The 17983-nt window shown below is 34.9% G+C and overlaps 1 protein-coding gene across 1 annotated transcript in view; it reads right to left on the bottom strand.

Moving 5' to 3' along the window:
• DNAH8 (dynein axonemal heavy chain 8) overlaps positions 1-17983 on the bottom strand; it is a 137219-nt gene that overhangs the window by 66670 nt on the left and 52566 nt on the right. The window contains 11 exon segments of the mRNA XM_027801181.2: positions 3137-3277; positions 3355-3596; positions 4894-5140; positions 8767-8928; positions 9545-9679; positions 10446-10553; positions 10648-10734; positions 12673-12860; positions 14797-14975; positions 15357-15529; positions 16644-16868. Of these exon segments, the coding sequence (XP_027656982.2) occupies positions 3137-3277; positions 3355-3596; positions 4894-5140; positions 8767-8928; positions 9545-9679; positions 10446-10553; positions 10648-10734; positions 12673-12860; positions 14797-14975; positions 15357-15529; positions 16644-16868 (1887 nt within the window).

Below are 17983 nucleotides of genomic sequence, written 5' to 3'. Positions count from 1 at the left end.
TCACAACATTACAATAATGTCACTTCTTTTCTTTAGAGGACAATAGAATTATTTATTTCCAGGACAGGCTGTGTCCCAGCTTATCTGAACAAAATCTTTTTTCTCCCTCAAATACAAGCTCAAGTCCAAAATTTCCCATGATCCTCTGGGTCTTAGCAATGTTCTGTAACAAGTTTTTGAAGAAAGAAAATGGAAAAAAATTAAACTGACTTATAAACACACACAAACGTTTGCCACAAATCAGATCAAAACTTCAGCTTGCCCAGCATCTCATCTGCAATAGTGACCAAAAGTGGACCCTTAGAGAAGAGTAAAAACAAAGAAAAAACTCTTTCAGCTTGTGGTGGTACTAGGGGTGGTACTTCCTGCTGGTAATCTCTTCCGAGTGGGGTTTTCTGAACCAAATACACTTTTCATGGGTTTAGAAATCCTCTACAGACTTTTCCACCCTGAAAATATCAAGACTGGTCTTGAACCTACATAAACTTTTATCACCTATAACACTGTCTGGCAAGATGTTCTGTAGGTTTGCTATTCATGGCTCTGAACAGTTTGTTTTTTCCCCTGTGTGAACCCCTTTATGCTTATCTACACTGAATTTCAATTCCCATTTTATTACCTGTTTATTGAGTCTCATAAAGTCTGCCTAGAGTTCTTCATGGTTAGCTGCTTTGTCCTTACTTCTCTAAATAATTTAGTATCATCAGTAAACTCCTTAAACTAAAAGTTTTCCAAATTGCTTATGAACATTTTGAACAGCATTGGTCCCAGCAAAAGTACCTTCGGATCAATGGTAACCTCTGTCCTTCCAAAGAACTGATGCTCCAGTCACACATTTCCTATCTTCTAATCAGGTATTTATCTAGAAATGAATCTCCTATCTTCTGCTATGACTGCTTAGCTTCCATGTAAATCTCTGGTAAAGAACTTTATTGAACACCTGTGTTCCTTCATGCAGACCATATCTATCAGATTTCCTTCAGCTACACATTTATTGACTTTTCCAATAGGCTTGTAAGGCAGGATAACTCTAAGAAAAACATGTGTTGAATCCCCTATGGTAAATTATATTTTTCTACCTAAGGAGGTGGACCAGAGGATAGTAAACAGAAAGTCAGTGGAAGTTACACAGAGGAAAGCAAAGGTGAGATCACTTTTTATATAAAACCATTATGAAGCTGTTGGAGATGGAAAAGCAGCTTAAATAGTGAATGCTAAGAAATGGCAGATAATTGGGTACATGTGAATGTTTGGTTGTACATCCAAAACTGAACTTTGTAAGTCAAATACAAGTCTGCTATCTGCTATACGCAACAGATTTGAGATGGTTATACATTTTGAAAACACCTGACCTACAAAAAAGCAGGACATCCTGAACACCACAATTGATAAAGAGATACAGAAAGGAGCCAGCAGTCAGGGGGCTGATAAGGTACAGTGCTTCTGCACAGAGACCATTTATGGCAAAACCAGGATCTTAAAAGGAGAGGTGGTGTGGAAGAGTTTCCAAAAGAAGTGGTCTTAGGGAAAAAATGGGGCCCAGAAATAATTTGGTGAACATTCTTGTTAGAGGAAAGATCCAGGAAATGGGGGAAGATCCTTGAAATCAGACGTATGTAGACTAATGCAGAATGTTGTCAAGAAACCTTGTCAATTAATGCCCAATCCTGGTAGCTGCAAGCAGCTGCACAGCACAGAAACCAACATGACTTTCTGCCCTACTTCACCACACCAAGAATAAAATCCTTGATGGGAGAAGAAATCAAGACTAAGTGAATATAACACTGGAGGTGGGGGAAGCAAGTGAGGAAGGGAATCTGCGCAATGATCAAGTAGGGTAAAAGCTCTGGTCTCACAGGTTCTTAGGTAAGCCCCAGAATGGAGATCCACTAAGGGTTATTTATACTGTAAATAAAAAGAAACTTGCTAGAGATTTTCATTCACAGGAAGAAACATTCAACAAAGGTTAAATCAGGAAAATATTTCCCTGACCAAACAGAGTAGAACACTGACTTGCTCACACTTCCTAATAAGCCCTAATCAAAAATAACATAGAAACTTCTAGTCCCAGGAAAAGTCTTCCATGAAGATAACATCAATTCAGTCAGAGGTTTCACAGATAACAGAAGTAGAAGAAAAAAAATATCTTTCTCTAAAAATTTTGTGTATAGCATGTCCATCCTGTTTATCATCATAATTGGAAAGTTACATACTTTCTGCCTGTGGACTTCAATTCTATAGATATCCTAATTCCGTTTAATACTGCACAGCTAATCTTTGCAGCATTTACTGTGAACATTATTTGCAGCAATATTTTCAAACTGTTGAAAATCTGAAACTAAATCCCTAATAAATAGTAAAGAAATACTGGGTGCAAATTGACTATTATTAAATTGAAGTCTTATTCAAAATATTACCTTGTCTAGCCTCTTATTCAAAGGCACCACTGGATTTGTTATGAGCATGTGAGTATAAAACAGATTACATGGACAAACAGAAATTCTGGTGACTTAGAAACTGCAGATGACAACAAACTTATTAACAAATCATCTGGAGACATACAGCATAGGACTGAGTCTTGCAAAATCTGCCAAAAACATAATGTTATTATTAATAATTCACTGATGAAGTTTGGACTCCACTCAAGGTAGAATTCCAGTTGATAGGAGGAGACAGGCAAAAATAACTGCATTGACCTTGAAGACCTGACTGACAGAATCACAGCTATCACATCTGGAGACAGAAAGATAATTAGAATTATTCTTCACACTCACTGCTGACCCTACCTGTAGGGTTAGACTGACCCTTACCACAATTTGTTTAATATTGAAAGAAGTGGAATGAGACCACTAGCTTATCAAACATATGCTTCTGAAAACTTACTGAAGCCTGCAAATTCCAGTCATCAGAACACTAGCCTACATAGAAAGCAATAAAGAGAAGTAAAATTTTCTTCTGCACATCTGTAACAGTTCTTCTTATAGTGCCTTAGAAACAAATGCTGAGTTGGAGGTTTTCTTTGTCAGGAAACAATCTTTTCAAATTAAATTTTGTTGATATTAGATGTTCTATTTGCTATTTCTACATGCTTACTATAGTCAGTCACCTCATACAGACTTGCACAGTATTGTTTTACCTGCATAATGTAGTTACATTCCAGAAGCTCCATTTTTGGATTAAGGTTTAGTTTCATATATCTATATGCTGGTTCAAAGATTCTATCATACAAACTTTGTAAAACTTCAGCTTCTTGAGAAGAACGTTTTTTCAGCCATGCCTGAAAAACATCCACAATATTTTTCTGTATGAAATGTATAATGTAAAGTTAGGAGTACCCAGAAATGATCATCTTACTTGCAATATTGGTCTCCAGCCGAGGGTAGAAGAACTGATATAGACCATGCCCATTCGAGAAACTGTTGCTGGAGAGGCATTCTCAATGTTGTGGACCTCAAATAACAGTTTACATGTAGGAGACATAGGAATTCGATCTCCATTTGCTAGAGTGAGGGTTTTGTTATCATCCAAAACTGAATTTAGATTCTCAATCCAGATTGCATCTACAGGACCATCTAAAATCAGAAACACATTTTCACCTGAAAAAATAATCAAGAGATACAGTTCATATCACCGTGCTGAAAAAGCAAGAAAATAAGTTTACAAAAGATGGTCTAAAACTTAAATAACATATAAAAATGTATTTTATTTATTGTAATTTCTGCCATCTCCATGGATGCTTATTACTGTAGAAACTGCATACTTGAGTAACTATTTTTGAAACAATTAGCAGCAAATGAGGGCACAAGTATATCTTTATAATGTTGGACATCTTTGGTGAGATTACCTTGGATGGCTGCCTCACAGACACTGCACCACTCTTTCCCTCCCCCTCCTCAACAGGACAGAGGGAGGAAATAAGGTGAAAATGCTTGTGAGTTGAGGTAAAGACAGATCACTTATCAATTACTGTCACAGGCAAAACAGACTCAGGGAAAATTAATTTATTGCAAATTAACATAGACTTCGATGACGAGAAACAAACACAAAAAACTAAACCACTTTTCCCCCACCTCATTTCTTTTTCCAGACTCAGCTTCTTCCTCCCCAACCTAATCTAATTCCTCCTTCCTCCCTGCATCCCATCCTCCTTAACAGCACAGGGTGAATGGGGAATTCAGCATTTTATTGCTAAAATAAAGGTTCTTTGGGCCACTAAACAAAAGCCGCTGAATATTCACATAACAGGATGGTAGTTAAGTTAATGAAAACTATCATCACTCATCAACTCTGAAAATCTAGCTGCTTTTCTGTTGTTTTGAAACATAAATATAGATGAAAATGCCTAAATTTTGGCTATCAAATTTTACAATTCTGGCTTTGTTTTAAATATAGAAGTTTCCCAATAGAGAAAATTCAACTTTCTTTAAAAAAGAACCTCCTTCTAGGAATGTTCCCTACAATAATTCCTGTTCTTTAATATAAATGTTCTTTTTCAGATACAAATGAATCACTGTGAAAATGAATTTCAGTATCCCAATCCTAAAATACTGAAATATATACATGGGTAATCAATGTATGAAAAACCATGGGAAAAAACCCACTATCTTAAAACTAGTGCAATTAGTACAAGTAAATCCAAATTATACTTCAACAGCTTCCAAAAAACACATCTTTACTGTAGAACTGAAGTACTAGGAAATGAACAAATTTTTTAATGATGTACTACTGAAATAATAAATTTTTAAACTGTTGCCTTTTCTTGAGGATTGAACTGTAACCTCATCCATGCTCTCTCAAGGGGGAACTTCACTACATTTGCAAATTCAAGATGCTTTTTTCAACATATCATTCAAGAGGTATGTTTACGATACTGTAAAGAAAGTATTTACATACCCTTTTTAACTTTCAGTGTTTTTCTCCACAGTGCAGAAAAGATTCCATCTGTCCAATCATTAGTTGCAGCATCTAGTTTTCCAAACAACTGAGAAGCAGTAATAGCTTTAGGGTTCATACGCAGTTCCCTATGAGGTTGGCCACATTCTGTCAGTGCTCTCATTAATATACTTATGACCATTGTTTTTCCAGATCCACTAGGTCCAAGTGTCATCAACCCATGACGTACTAGAGAAGTTTCATACAACTATTAAAAAATCAGAATATTTTAAGAAATAAATGTTTTGGGAAGATTTTTGCTTGCTTTTAATACATTTGATAGTGATTATAAATGGATTAGACATACAAATTATATGCTCAGAACTGAAATCAGCATTTGTTTCCTGATTTCCAGTATTTTGTGGAATAGTACATACCTTCACATCCTGATCTTCTAAGCACTAAGCAGGTTTACTATAAAACAGTTTACACAGCTAAATCTTGCCTAAATTTTTCAAAGAAACTGAAAATAAATTTACCAGATTTTAAAAAGGATTTTCTGCATTATTCCAATGGAAAAAATGAATGGTTACCAAAATATTAAGGCAACAAAGGAATGGCTAATCACCACAGTACTAAAACACCAGAGTATATAAAATAAACACAGGGACCACACTTCCTCCAGGATTGCAGATGGGTTTAGGTTCAGGAGAGTTCTTTATTGAATTTTCTGTTTTTCTTTTACTATTAGCTATAGGCTTGCTATGGAAGTGGCAGTCTGCCTACACAACTATCTCCTTTTGGAGCAACCGAAAGGAACCAATAAGTGGTAGTCCTCCTGGATGACAGAATGTTGTAAGGAGAAGCATATATAGCTGCTGCTGCAAGCTGAATAAAGGCTTGTATCAGTCCAGGAAGATCTACAGGCACCACAAATCTACACTAAGATCAAATCCACCATGAACTTGACAATTTCAAACTTCTTAGTCCCAGTGGAAGATGGAATTTGTTAAGTATTGAAATATTGAATATTAAATATTGAAATATTAAGCCATGAATAAAATGGTGAACATGACTTTAAGCAGGATGGCCAAAAATGTTTTCTGCCGTGTAAAAATTATGCTGGCCATTAGTGTGAAGCTATGTGAAGGACAATATGGATCCAGCCTGCAGAATGCGGAGCAAAACCTTCTGTAAATTAGGTGGAGTCTGAGCAGAGCCATAAATATAACTCTGCTTTGATGACAGAGACATGATATTTTAGTTGCTGTGAAGTAACATAAGGAAGAATGTCGCACTTTTTAGAATACTGTAATGCACTGTATCTTTTGCTCTCATTCAAAAAATCATGTGGCAGGGCTTTTTTGTTGGTTTTGTTGGGGTTTTTTTGGTTTTTTTTCTTTTTAAGGTAGACAAGTTTGGAAATTTCAGACACCTGGTAATAAGCACAAAGGTCAGATTGCTTTTCTTGGTTTACATCTAGTTTCTTTTAAGATACTTAGTTTGTAAGAGCCAATGATGTAGTTTCTAATTTATGACTCTACAGCCAAGAAACACTCCTAGGACTTCAAGGCCTGTAGTTTCAGAAAGTGTCTATTCTGAGGCTGTGTTTCAAGAAAATGCAAACATATTTCGACAGGGTAAAATGTTCTTAAGTGTCAGTTATTGTAGCTGTACTCTTAGCTTGGCAACCAGGAAAATGACAAATAAATTAGTCTAAAGCAATATAGATTTCAGCCACTGGAAGTGGTAAAGGTTATTAGTCTTAACCATTAACAGTGTTTAACAATTATTCAAAAAGTAAGCATAAGTAAAATATGAATATTTGAAGAAAACATAGTTCCTCTTTAGCTGACAAATTTTACAAACCAAAATCAATTTGATCAATTAATGAAATTAAAAAAAAATACATTTCACTAATTAAGGCTATAAGCTTAATCTCAATGAGTAATACAGCCAATAAAGTAAAGCTGATCCTTCTTTAAAGCATGGTATTACAAGAAAAAGCGTTCACACCTTGTTGCCTGCATGCAGAAAAAAACAAGGAATCAGAGAACACACGAAACCAACAAACCCATAATGTTTAATAGCATCATTATCACCAATAATTAAAGTGTGTTCTCAAAAAAGAATAGAACAAAAAGACAAAAGAGCAACAATGCTCTAGTTACCTTTCCAGCTTGTCAATTTACAGTTGTTAATGACTGTCTGATCTTTTTTTCTTGAGTTGTTAGTCTGCTGCATTTGAATGTTTGTGTTTTTTTTAAGAAGGTTGTGTATAGGGAAATGTGTTGGCATAAAGCTCACCAGAACATGAGTTAACTGTCTTTAATAATAAATTCAGTTAGTTTCAAACATGATTGCATGTCAGAAATACAGCTGTCAGCCATTTAAATGTTATGTCAGAGTACATGTCCAGAAAGCCATTTAAGCATCTTTTTTCCTTCAAATTAAATAAATACATATTCATTAATCAACAACACATCATAAAGATGATCCCACACTAAACACAAATTATCATAAACCCAAATTACAGTTCAGTCATCAAATCATTAGTTTACTAAACATAATGTTTTACAAATATGCTGAAATCAAAAGAATTTCTTGCAACACCTTAACCATTTTTTCTTTTTTGCTTTACAATCAGAACACACCCCAGGTCTAAAAAGCTTGCAACATAAGGTAAAAAAAACACACTACGCTCCTAGCAAACTGCCAGTGCACAAGGTCTATTTCAGTATCCCTCAAGTGCCAATAACCAAGTGTTTTTCATGTCAAAAATAAGCAACTTTTTGCTTTATGTAAACAACGTTGTTTGCAACAACTTTTTGCTACAGTCTCTCACTCAGGTTCCATGTATTTTCTTACTCGTTTTTACTAAAACTTTTACATGCAGATAACAAAGGGATACATAAATCCACCTGGGTGAGATCTTTCTACAATATTGAGGTTGGTTAATGCACTTCAGAAGGATACTTGCTTTGAACATTACGGATACAAATTTACAGCAGCTGGGCTTGTTTACATCCTTTGTAGTCCAGAAAGCCTCTAAATCTCTTTATAGCTTTAATCTCTCAGTCATGCATGTCCTTGAGAGAAACAGTTCCCTGTGCATGACAGTGTCACTCCTGTTACTGACACTATTTTTGGTTCTTTCATATTACCTACATGTATGTTCACTTGTCATGCTTAACCTTGTTATAGGTTTCCATAAGTTTGTCACAGCATATGCTAAGACATATATGGTGTATGCGTCCTTATACTTTAACTCTTTCAATTTAGTACAGGTAAGCTGGATCATTACCTGATCAGTGTATAGGTTCTCAAAACTCACATGAAAAAAAACTTTGTTTATTGCAATGTCCACTCAAACTCATGATGAAGACTCTTCTCCATTACAGAAACATATTTAAGTCAGAAATACATACCTCTTACATTTTTCTTTGCCCTTATAAAAGTCTTTTAGCTCTCTCCTCCTACTCAGCAGGAGTTGTGCCCTGGCTGTGTTTCTTCTCACTCTATTTACAGCTTTGGCCTTCAAAATGCCTCCCAATCTTTCTTATGCCCTACTATCCCTACTCTAGGCTATGAAACTCACGTTAGAGATCCACGTAGGTGCCTTGCTGCTTCATTCAGATAACTTAGATGCACTACCATATCTGGAAAGACTAAGTTAATAGCATGTTTTAACTTTTTTTTTTCTTCTTCTTCTGCATAATTTAAAGAAATAAATCCACAAGTCCCTTGGATTGGTCTTCCTTAGTGTGGTGTACACACAACCTTTGATTTTTCCCATATTAGAAGCACAGGTCATTGAGTGAGACAATGGTTTAACTACTAACATGGTGTTCTGACTCCTATTTGTTAAAAACGTTTTAGAAAAAAATGTTTTACCTGAACAAGCTTAAGATTCCATGATGGATGGTTAATCAATCCTGCCTCTTCAACCTGATTAGCTACTGCAGCCTGAAGCTCAGTGTAAGTACTGCCATCCAACTGTAACCCCGGAAAGAGATCATTGATAAGACTGAGAAACAAAGGCTCATCTTCATCTATCTGAAACCAAAAAAAAGTTACTAAGTACTTAAAGCATGGTTATCCAAAGGATGTCCTCAAATAAAAATTAATCTCTATTTTAAAATAGCAAAAATTAAGAATATATATTCTAAATACAGGCACTTATGTTCATAAACACAACCAGCAAACAGGACAGCTCACTACAAAAACAGCATTTTTAAAATGTCATCCATATGCCATGTGAGAAATAAATTCAAAACTGAAAGAAATTTCCCACAGAGTAGACACTGGAATCTATTTTTTAAATCTATTTGTAAAACACTTGCAGCATATATTGGAAAGAACATCCTGTCTGGAAAGAAACCTTTAAAAGTTTAATTTAGTGGACACTCAAATTGTTCAGATTACTTACAGTACAGTAATCAGTCTGTGCACAAGTCAGTACAGTAGGCCACTATTAACCTACTTGAACCTTTTCACCTTGAGCACTGTTTGCAAGTCTAATAAACTCTCATTGCTATTTAATGATAACATGATGATTATTATGTTTCAATTTTAAAGAAAAGGATGTTTGAGTTTTTTCATAATCTTCTACAAAACCCCATGAAATAACTAGTAGACTTGCCTCTACGTGGTGCTAAAATTAGATTCTTACCAGCTTAGAAAGATTCATATCTCTTATCCCTCTCATAACAATGCTTGATTCACTTTCATTTGGCCTGGCCCTCTTCTGAGATCCAAGAGTCCTCAGTACTGAAAGGATATTCCTCAGACCAAAATCATAATGTACCTAAAGAGTGGGAAAAGGCTTATGCATCAGTGACAAGTTCTCCAGATTTATTTCATAAGTACATCAAACCTTATTTGCATATTGTATAGTAAAGTTGGCCTGCCTGGAAAAGGTAGCTAAAATAGGAATTGTTGCTGTTGTTTAGGAATTATTCTATTATAATAAATGAAGAATAAACAGCTCATTTTCAGGAAAGGGGGAGGAGGTTTTTTTCTTTTCTAATTTAAATTTAATTTACTTGAACATTTATAATGCCATATAGCAATTATTTTGTAGCTCTGTATAGCAGGATTCTAAAAAAATAACAGTTTTATTCCAGGTTGGGTCTTACCAAATAAGGCAGTTTAAAGTCAAGACTTCAGATCAAAGCAGTGCTATGGGAAGAAGGGCAACTTAAATCAAACTTAAGATGTTACCCCTGTGGTTTCCAACTTCCAACTACTTTCTCCAGCCCTGGATAATTCTTACATCACCAGCTCAATTTTCACTTGGCTGCCATGTTCAGGTAGAGAGCCTCATGCACTTGCAACTACAAACTATCATTGTTTAACAGACAAATGCATGTATGTGACTACATATATGTGAATTAACATGGATATTTTTTCAAAAATTTTAGACAAATACTTGTTTGAATTATATCTAAGCTACTTCAATATTTTGTAAAAAGCATAAAAGTGATACTTCAAAAACAATCTGCAAACCCAAAACCTAAGGGGTTGTATTACGTAAATATAAAGACAAAGAGGAAGGGAATACATAACACTACCTGCTTAGAGAGCTGCTCCTCACAAAGTTTATAAAGAACAAAGAACTTCTGAGACAAGATCACATTATGACTAAATCCGTAACTTGCAAGCTTAACTCTTATAATTATCTGAAATACAATTTTTTTAGAAATTCCATTAGTTTTTCTAAAGATTGGTAAGCAAAGTAAAATACTTTTCTTTTAATTCATTCAGAAACTGTACCTGTTTATCTGGAACCATCATTGCAACAGTTCTAAACTGAATTTTGAGATTTTCTGGTAGTTCTTGACGTCCAGCATATCCAGGATTCTATATAAGAAAACAGAATGCATTATTATTTATAACAGTCAAAATAACATACTTTTTATTGTTCGACAGATTTATGCATAAATACCTAGATCTGTTCAGAGTTAGAACTCTTGTCTACTTATGATTAAAATGTAAAGAAAACCCATCAACCATAACTAAGAATTAGTAACCATTGCATAATTACCAGACTAATAGCTAATTTTTTTTATCATAACAAGCCAAAAATCAGAAAGTTAAGATTTCATGGAATACAATCTAGTTGGTGGATTTCTTTTAGTGTATTCCCAATGTGAACAAAGTTTTCATTATTATATTGCAGAATAGGGAGGGGTTTTAACATATTAAAAATCCAGTGTCTAGCAAGACCCAAAATAATATTATTTTTTTTAAAAAAGAGAGATAACAAGCAGCCTGTGGTGAAGAAAATTAGGATGCCCTTCTCTATTTCTTGTGCCTGAAAGGCTAGCCTTAAAGTACAAAATCTCACTGAATGTTCAATAGTTTATGAGTGAATCCTAGCCGCTGAAGTAAGAATCATAGTAAGAAATTGTAATTCCCTTTTATTAACAGAACTGGTTTTAATAATGGCTGAAGAACACCCAAAAATATGTTGCAATGACACAGTAAAAATAAGAGTCAACAAAATTTAAACATAAAACTTTACATCAAAATCATATGAAATAAAATTTTAATGCCCAAGAAAGTCTGACTAATTGAAGATTTCCAGAAACTTGTTGCCAACATGAGGGATAACTCTGACATCACACAGGTGACATTTACAAAATGAGAAGCACTCAAAATATATTTATGACCTCCTCTGCTACTACTCTGCACTCAAACATGCCGATGAAGATTTTAATTTCCCATAAAGTCATCTTGGACTGCCTTCTGCCTTGGCATTAGGAAACACACACTATAAAATTCCCTGCCCATGAGATTACAGGAACTAGTGCTATGAAGCCTCAGGAACCCTATGGGAACAAGGCAGCATGCTCAGAAAGTTAATATTCTAAATCCAGGAGTTTGTGTTTCTCCTTTGGGTAGTGGTAACTCGTGTAAAATTATAGGTGTTACCTTGCATATCTTTTTTGCGCAGATTATCCATTCAGCTGTGGGACCTAACTTTGATCTATATATGCTGCAGTTCTTTTTAACAAATAATCATTATAAGACAGGGAACAATGTATCTCATAATACCCATAAAAACTTCATGATATAAGAAACATGGTTTTGTCATAATGCCTGCACTGATTCCAGTATTGATGCACAGAACAGAATGTGCCCCTTTTGCCACAGAAGAACAAACGTGGACATGCAGCATTGTAGTTACCAGTTTAGACACATCCTGTAACCACCAATCAAAGGATCTGATAACTTTTTTTGCACGGGTTTTGAAAAGACCTGTTGTCACCACAATACAAGGAGGGTGGTTTATTCCAGAATCATGCATGTCTGCTGTAAATCGGCTTAAAGAATTCTTTTCATAAATCCATTTAAAGCACCCATTAGATATGAAATATGTCACTGAAAAATATCTTTCCTGTATCTCCTGCTGGAAGTGAATGTTCTTTTGTTTTTGCTACAGTATCTTCTTCACTAATACTGTCAAGGCATTTCAAGCTAACGTAGTAATTAAAGTATATTAGTGTTTCAGTTCTCTTAGTGAGCACAGAGAATTCTCAAGGTTTGGTCAAACTCTTACTCAATGAATTGCAATACAGTAATAAAGGGACATAGTCATGAACCTTTTCAATAATCTTAAAGTAAAAATGAAGACGTGCAATTCATGAATATTCAGATTATTTATGTGTTCCAGTAGTTCAGTCTAATTCTATAGCAACAGCATCACTTAATAAAATCAGTTATTTTCACCTTGCCATTTAACTGTTTAATTAATAGCATAATTTGTCACTTCTCTAGAATTATTACTAGATTTACCATTGTTAGGAAAACGCCAAACTCAGGATTTAAATCTACACAGTCTCCATCAGAAAAAATGAACTGCCTTTTCCTTTCTTTTCTTGCTGCTAAAATAATGTGGATTTGTTGTGCTGCTACTGACAAGACAGGCAACTCAATTCGGTTGAATTCATCAAAACATCCCCAAGATCCAGACTGTGCAAGACCTAAAACAAGGACAGAAAAATTCATTATCTGTTGTTCTTCATGCATATTTGAGATATCTGAATTAGATTACTTTTGCCTCAAATAATTAAATAAGATTATTTTTATTTATTGCCCTGTGGCCAAGGCCTATCTTCACCCAACCTAACTGACTATTTCAATATCAATCTGAATCAATACTTGCTGATGTATACAAATTGCTTAAAAGTGAATCAGAAAAAATCTGTGGATGTCTTGGGGCATTTGGCAGATCTTTTGTCCAGATCTTCCTGTGATTGTACTATTTTATTTTAAAATGACAATTCAATTATTTACAAAAAGCTGTTAGTCTAAAAAAATAAAAATATGTGCAGAGTACAAAATACTGGCCCCAAATGTTACAACAAAAAAAATCACTTTTTATTTTCATTTGGGTCTTCCAGCCTTCACAATACCTTTTACTTCCCTCTTATAAATCATAAAGGCTAAAATTATGATTATTTTTTCACTAGCTAGAGGTTTAAATAAAACTGAATCTCACAAGGTAGAAAATATTAATCTTCAAGCATATATCTCTATGTCTAAGCATTACCATTTGAAGTCCACACTAAAATGCAAGTTTTTCATGTAATGGTATAGGACATAACAACATAGAAAGTGTGGACAATGCTCTGTGTGAACTTGTCTATGAATGAAAAAAGAGGACAACAGAGAAAGAAAATGAAATGGGAAGAGAAATCTAGAAACACTATATTGATAACAATAACATTTTCATGAAGGAATAATTTCACAGTTGCCTAATTTCAGTTTGGAAAAGTAACAAGAGAATTGTTGTACCTTTAGCAACACTTTATGAGAAAATTTGTAGCAGCATTCTTTTCCAAATAATACTAAAGTACCAGTATGCAGTGCTTTTCTTTCATGCATACTGGAAGACAGCTATTTAAAAGTAAAAATTTATACAATTAATTTAGGGCATGTTATTGTTATGCAGTGAAGACTAAGTAATTTTAGCGGGATTCTGTCATGTACTCCAAGATCTTTTAAAAATATGAATAGCTTTAATTTCAAAGGGGTAATTACATTTAAAACCCACAGCTTTAGGCACTTTTATGCCATAATTACTTGCTTGCTACAAAAAACCCCAAACAAACAAACAAAAAAACCCCAAACACAACAAATTAAAATTAGTAGTTTCACTCCTTGCTTCTCAGTACATGCAATACCATAAATTTGAAAAATGAGCTGACAGAAACCTTATGAACTTCAGGACCTTCATCTGGAACAGAATAACTCAACGCAGCAGTACTGACTTGGTGGTGACTGACTACAAAGCAGTTTTGTAAAAAATGACCTGGTGTCCTGCTTAACAACTAATTCAGCATGAATCAGAATTATGCCCTTATATCAAAGGAAGCCAGCTGCAGATTGGACAAGAGTGTAGCCAGCAGGTTGAGGAAAATGATTGCTTGCCTCTACTCTGCACTTGTGAGATAGCACCTGGAGTACTGTGTTTGGTTTGGGGCTTACAAATAGACATTTATATACTTGCATGAGTCCCACAGACAGCTGCCATGATGGTCAGTGGCTGGAGGACACGACACAGAGGGAGAGGCTGAGGAAACACGATTTGTTGAGCCTGAAGAGAAAGCTAAGGGGAAAGCTTATTACTGTTCACAACTAGCTAACAGGAGGCACTGAGAAGGCCAGGGTCTTCTCAGAGGTGCAGTGGAAGAAGAGGAGAGAATGGACAGAGGTTTCAATGTGGGAAATTCCAAGTCAATGAAAGTATAAAAAAAATGTACTATGAGGATGGTCAAACACTTGCATAGGGGCTCAGAGGTGTTGTGGAATGTCCATCCCTGGAGATACTCAAAACCTAACATCAACAAGGTCCTGAGCAACCTGCCCTAACTGCAGCTGTGGAGGTCTCTCTTATCCTGCATGAAGAAGTCTTACCTTTGAAAATTCTACCCAGACCTCTGAAGTCCATCTGATCAGAGCAGTTAAAGACAACTACATATTTTCCCAGAGCCTTTCCCATGTCTTTCGTCGTTTCTGTTTTACCAGTTCCAGCTGGTCCTGCTGGAGCTCCTCCCATGTTCATTCCCAAAGCCTGCGCCAAAGTTATATAGCACCTATAAATGTTAATTCATATTAATTTATTAAATCATATGAAAGATACATGTGTAATATATATAAGATAACAATGAGTTATGCGATAGATTCTGTAACTCTTATGTTGAAACATTACTCCTTCATAAAGCAGTTCCATTGATTTCTGTGAGTGCAGGAGGTTCACAGTGGTAAAAGTCACAAAACACAGCATTTAAACTTTACTTATACAAGCAAAAACTTTTATCTTTTGTTACTCTAGTGTGTTAAAAACTGTGAATATTAGACAAATTAAAAAATTAATGTATGAGAAGATTTTCATGAATGACCTAGCCCACACAGGACTTAATTCAGAATGTACCATCTATTAAAAGTATTCATTATGTATAATTGGTTTTTCTAACCTGTCTGTAAGAGGTGTTATAACCAGACGATCAGTGCAACCAAGAAATTCATTTTGGTAGACAAAATCAACATCTGTAATGGATACCAAAACTTGATCGAAATCCTCTTTAAAGTAGAATCTAGACTGCTTTAACCATTCAAAATCAGTCGGTGATTCAATGTGCATTTTTACCTTAAAAGCAAGTAAATAAGTGTATAACTGAGCATCAACTTTTATTGTCTTTGATAACTGTGATAAAATGCCTATTTGTATGAGAATAATGAGTGATTACTCAGGTTAAAGTTCCTGTAGTAAGTTGTAAGTAAAGCTTCTGCAAGTAAACTGAAATACATATAAGCATCACATATGTTTAGATGTATGCTAAACTGATATTAAAAAATTTCCTGATCACTTAACCTGATTTTTACAACACCTGTGTTAAATAAATATTAAATTGCTTTGGTAGTGCAGCTCACATTCCAAGTGAAATTAGCAAACACTGCTGAATCTGCCAAACACATTAGGACAAAAGGCATGATGAAGGAAGGATCTGACTGATGCATCGAATGCAAATTATGTAGGATCTAATAAGCTGGTGTCAGCAGTAAAAATACGTGAGAGATGTAGTGTTGAGGGATGACATTCCTCAATGAATAATGGAACATAAACAATTTAGCACAATCTAAAAAGCTGAAGTAGGATTGGCGTTATCTGTTGATTTCAGTAGGGGTTTTTGTTGTCTTCTATGTATTCTCCTTAGGAACCAGAAAGAGAAATCCCAGTAGCCTGCTCTCTGAAGGTGTAGGGGAGACAGAAAGAAGAAACCAATAGATATGGAAGATATTGCCATCATTGCTCTAACTCTGGAATAGGCGGAGCTAAAGTCCAGCCTAGTACCAACTACTAAGATTCTGTAACAACCTATGAGGAAATTATCTATGATAATAAAGCTACAAGACCCGCAGCCAACTCAACTTGTTTAGTTATGCAAGTAAGAGTAATACAACAGTTTTTTCAAATGAAGGACACATTGGAACATTTTTGTCTATCAAAATAGTTTTGCAGGAGGAAGTGGAAAATTAAAATATTCTAAGAAAAGTGTAAAAAAATGGAGCAAATATTGAGATGGTAGAACTGATGGGTTTTTTTCTAGTGTAAGCAATTATGTGCTATTTTTATTATGTTGAGATTATGGACATATCTGTCTTACAAACACACACATACACATGTAACTGTAGCTACCACATGTAAGAAAAATTATTATGACAGAAAATGCATTTGCCAGAAATCAAAATATATACTTTACCAAACAATCAAATATATCACACTGATGCACATGAATTGTAATAAGCGTTTCAAATTTCACTCTGTCAAACTTGGAAAGATCACGTGTGGTCTGCTTAATCAACATATTCAGAATCTCCAGAAATCTCCCACTGGTTATTCGCATGATTTTTCTGTCCTCTTTAGCATTCTGTAGAGCTTCTTCTGAATCATGTGTCCACAATATTTGAATTCCCAGTAATCCAACCTACAAATTTAATATGTGAAAAAAAAATACAAAACACTTTTTGAACACTATCCTTATTATAGAAGTCTTAGGTGTAACAGGGACAATAAATTATAGTGAAGAGACTCCCAAATTATCACTACATCCGGCACGATGCTCTCTCAACAGGATATTGTGCCTGAGTTAATTGGCTCTGCTGTGGTACTGGAAACTCCTGAGAAAACATTTAAAAGCTTTTATGAAAATTTGTCACATAGTGAGATACACACAGATTACGGATGAGTCTCAGATTCACTTACAGTCCCTTAGTGTACTCCAGTATCGCAAACGTAAATAGGTCTTGAAGTGTGGGGAGAAGTCCTGAAAATTTCTCATTGCCAATTTTGTAGCTAATTGAAGAACATTAAAAAAAATTCCTGTGCATTCCTACTGAATATGGGAGGGATCGCTATCTTTCAAACATGCTGTCACAACTGAAGTACAGCCTAGAGCACACTGAAGTACAAGTTATTTTGCTTCCAAATATATCTAGAGTTACAGGATGTTGTGTGTAAACTACTGCCTCAGATCATTTTGATGATCAGGCATATCCATGACAAACGTACCAATACCATTTTTTGCCACATTTCTATATACACAAACTGCCAAGACCTAAAAATTTGACTTAACCACTCTTTTTACATTTCTGACTCCCTATACCTGTAATGAGTTCATGGTTAGAGACTGTAGCAGGAAATATCCCCCCATTTTAGAACCATTAGGCCATCATCATCAGAATCTAAACAAAATTTAAAAAATTATCTTAGAGTGACCAATTAGCAGAGGAAAAAAATAAAAATCTTTGAATGTCACTCTTTCATTCAACCTAATAACAAAAGAGACAAGAAAAAAGCAGTTTGAAGAAAATATTTCAAATATTTGTCAGTATTTTGCCCAATTCTTTCTCTGTCCTATAACACAGATTTTCTTTCTCTGTACTTTAGATTTCTGTGCCAAAGACCATTTTCTAGTTCACCCCCAACCCCCACCCCAAATAATTGCACAGAAAACATTTGGATTAGCAGGACATGGGAAAGAAGATCTTTGCAGATGGTAATAAAGCCACTTCAAAATGTCTGACATGCAGACAAGACAGA

Source organism: Falco cherrug, chromosome 13 (genome assembly GCF_023634085.1).
Source record: "Falco cherrug isolate bFalChe1 chromosome 13, bFalChe1.pri, whole genome shotgun sequence".
Taxonomy (NCBI): Eukaryota; Metazoa; Chordata; class Aves; order Falconiformes; family Falconidae; genus Falco; species Falco cherrug.
Note: the sequence above shows the minus strand (reverse complement) of the source record. Positions and strands in the feature narration are given on the sequence as shown.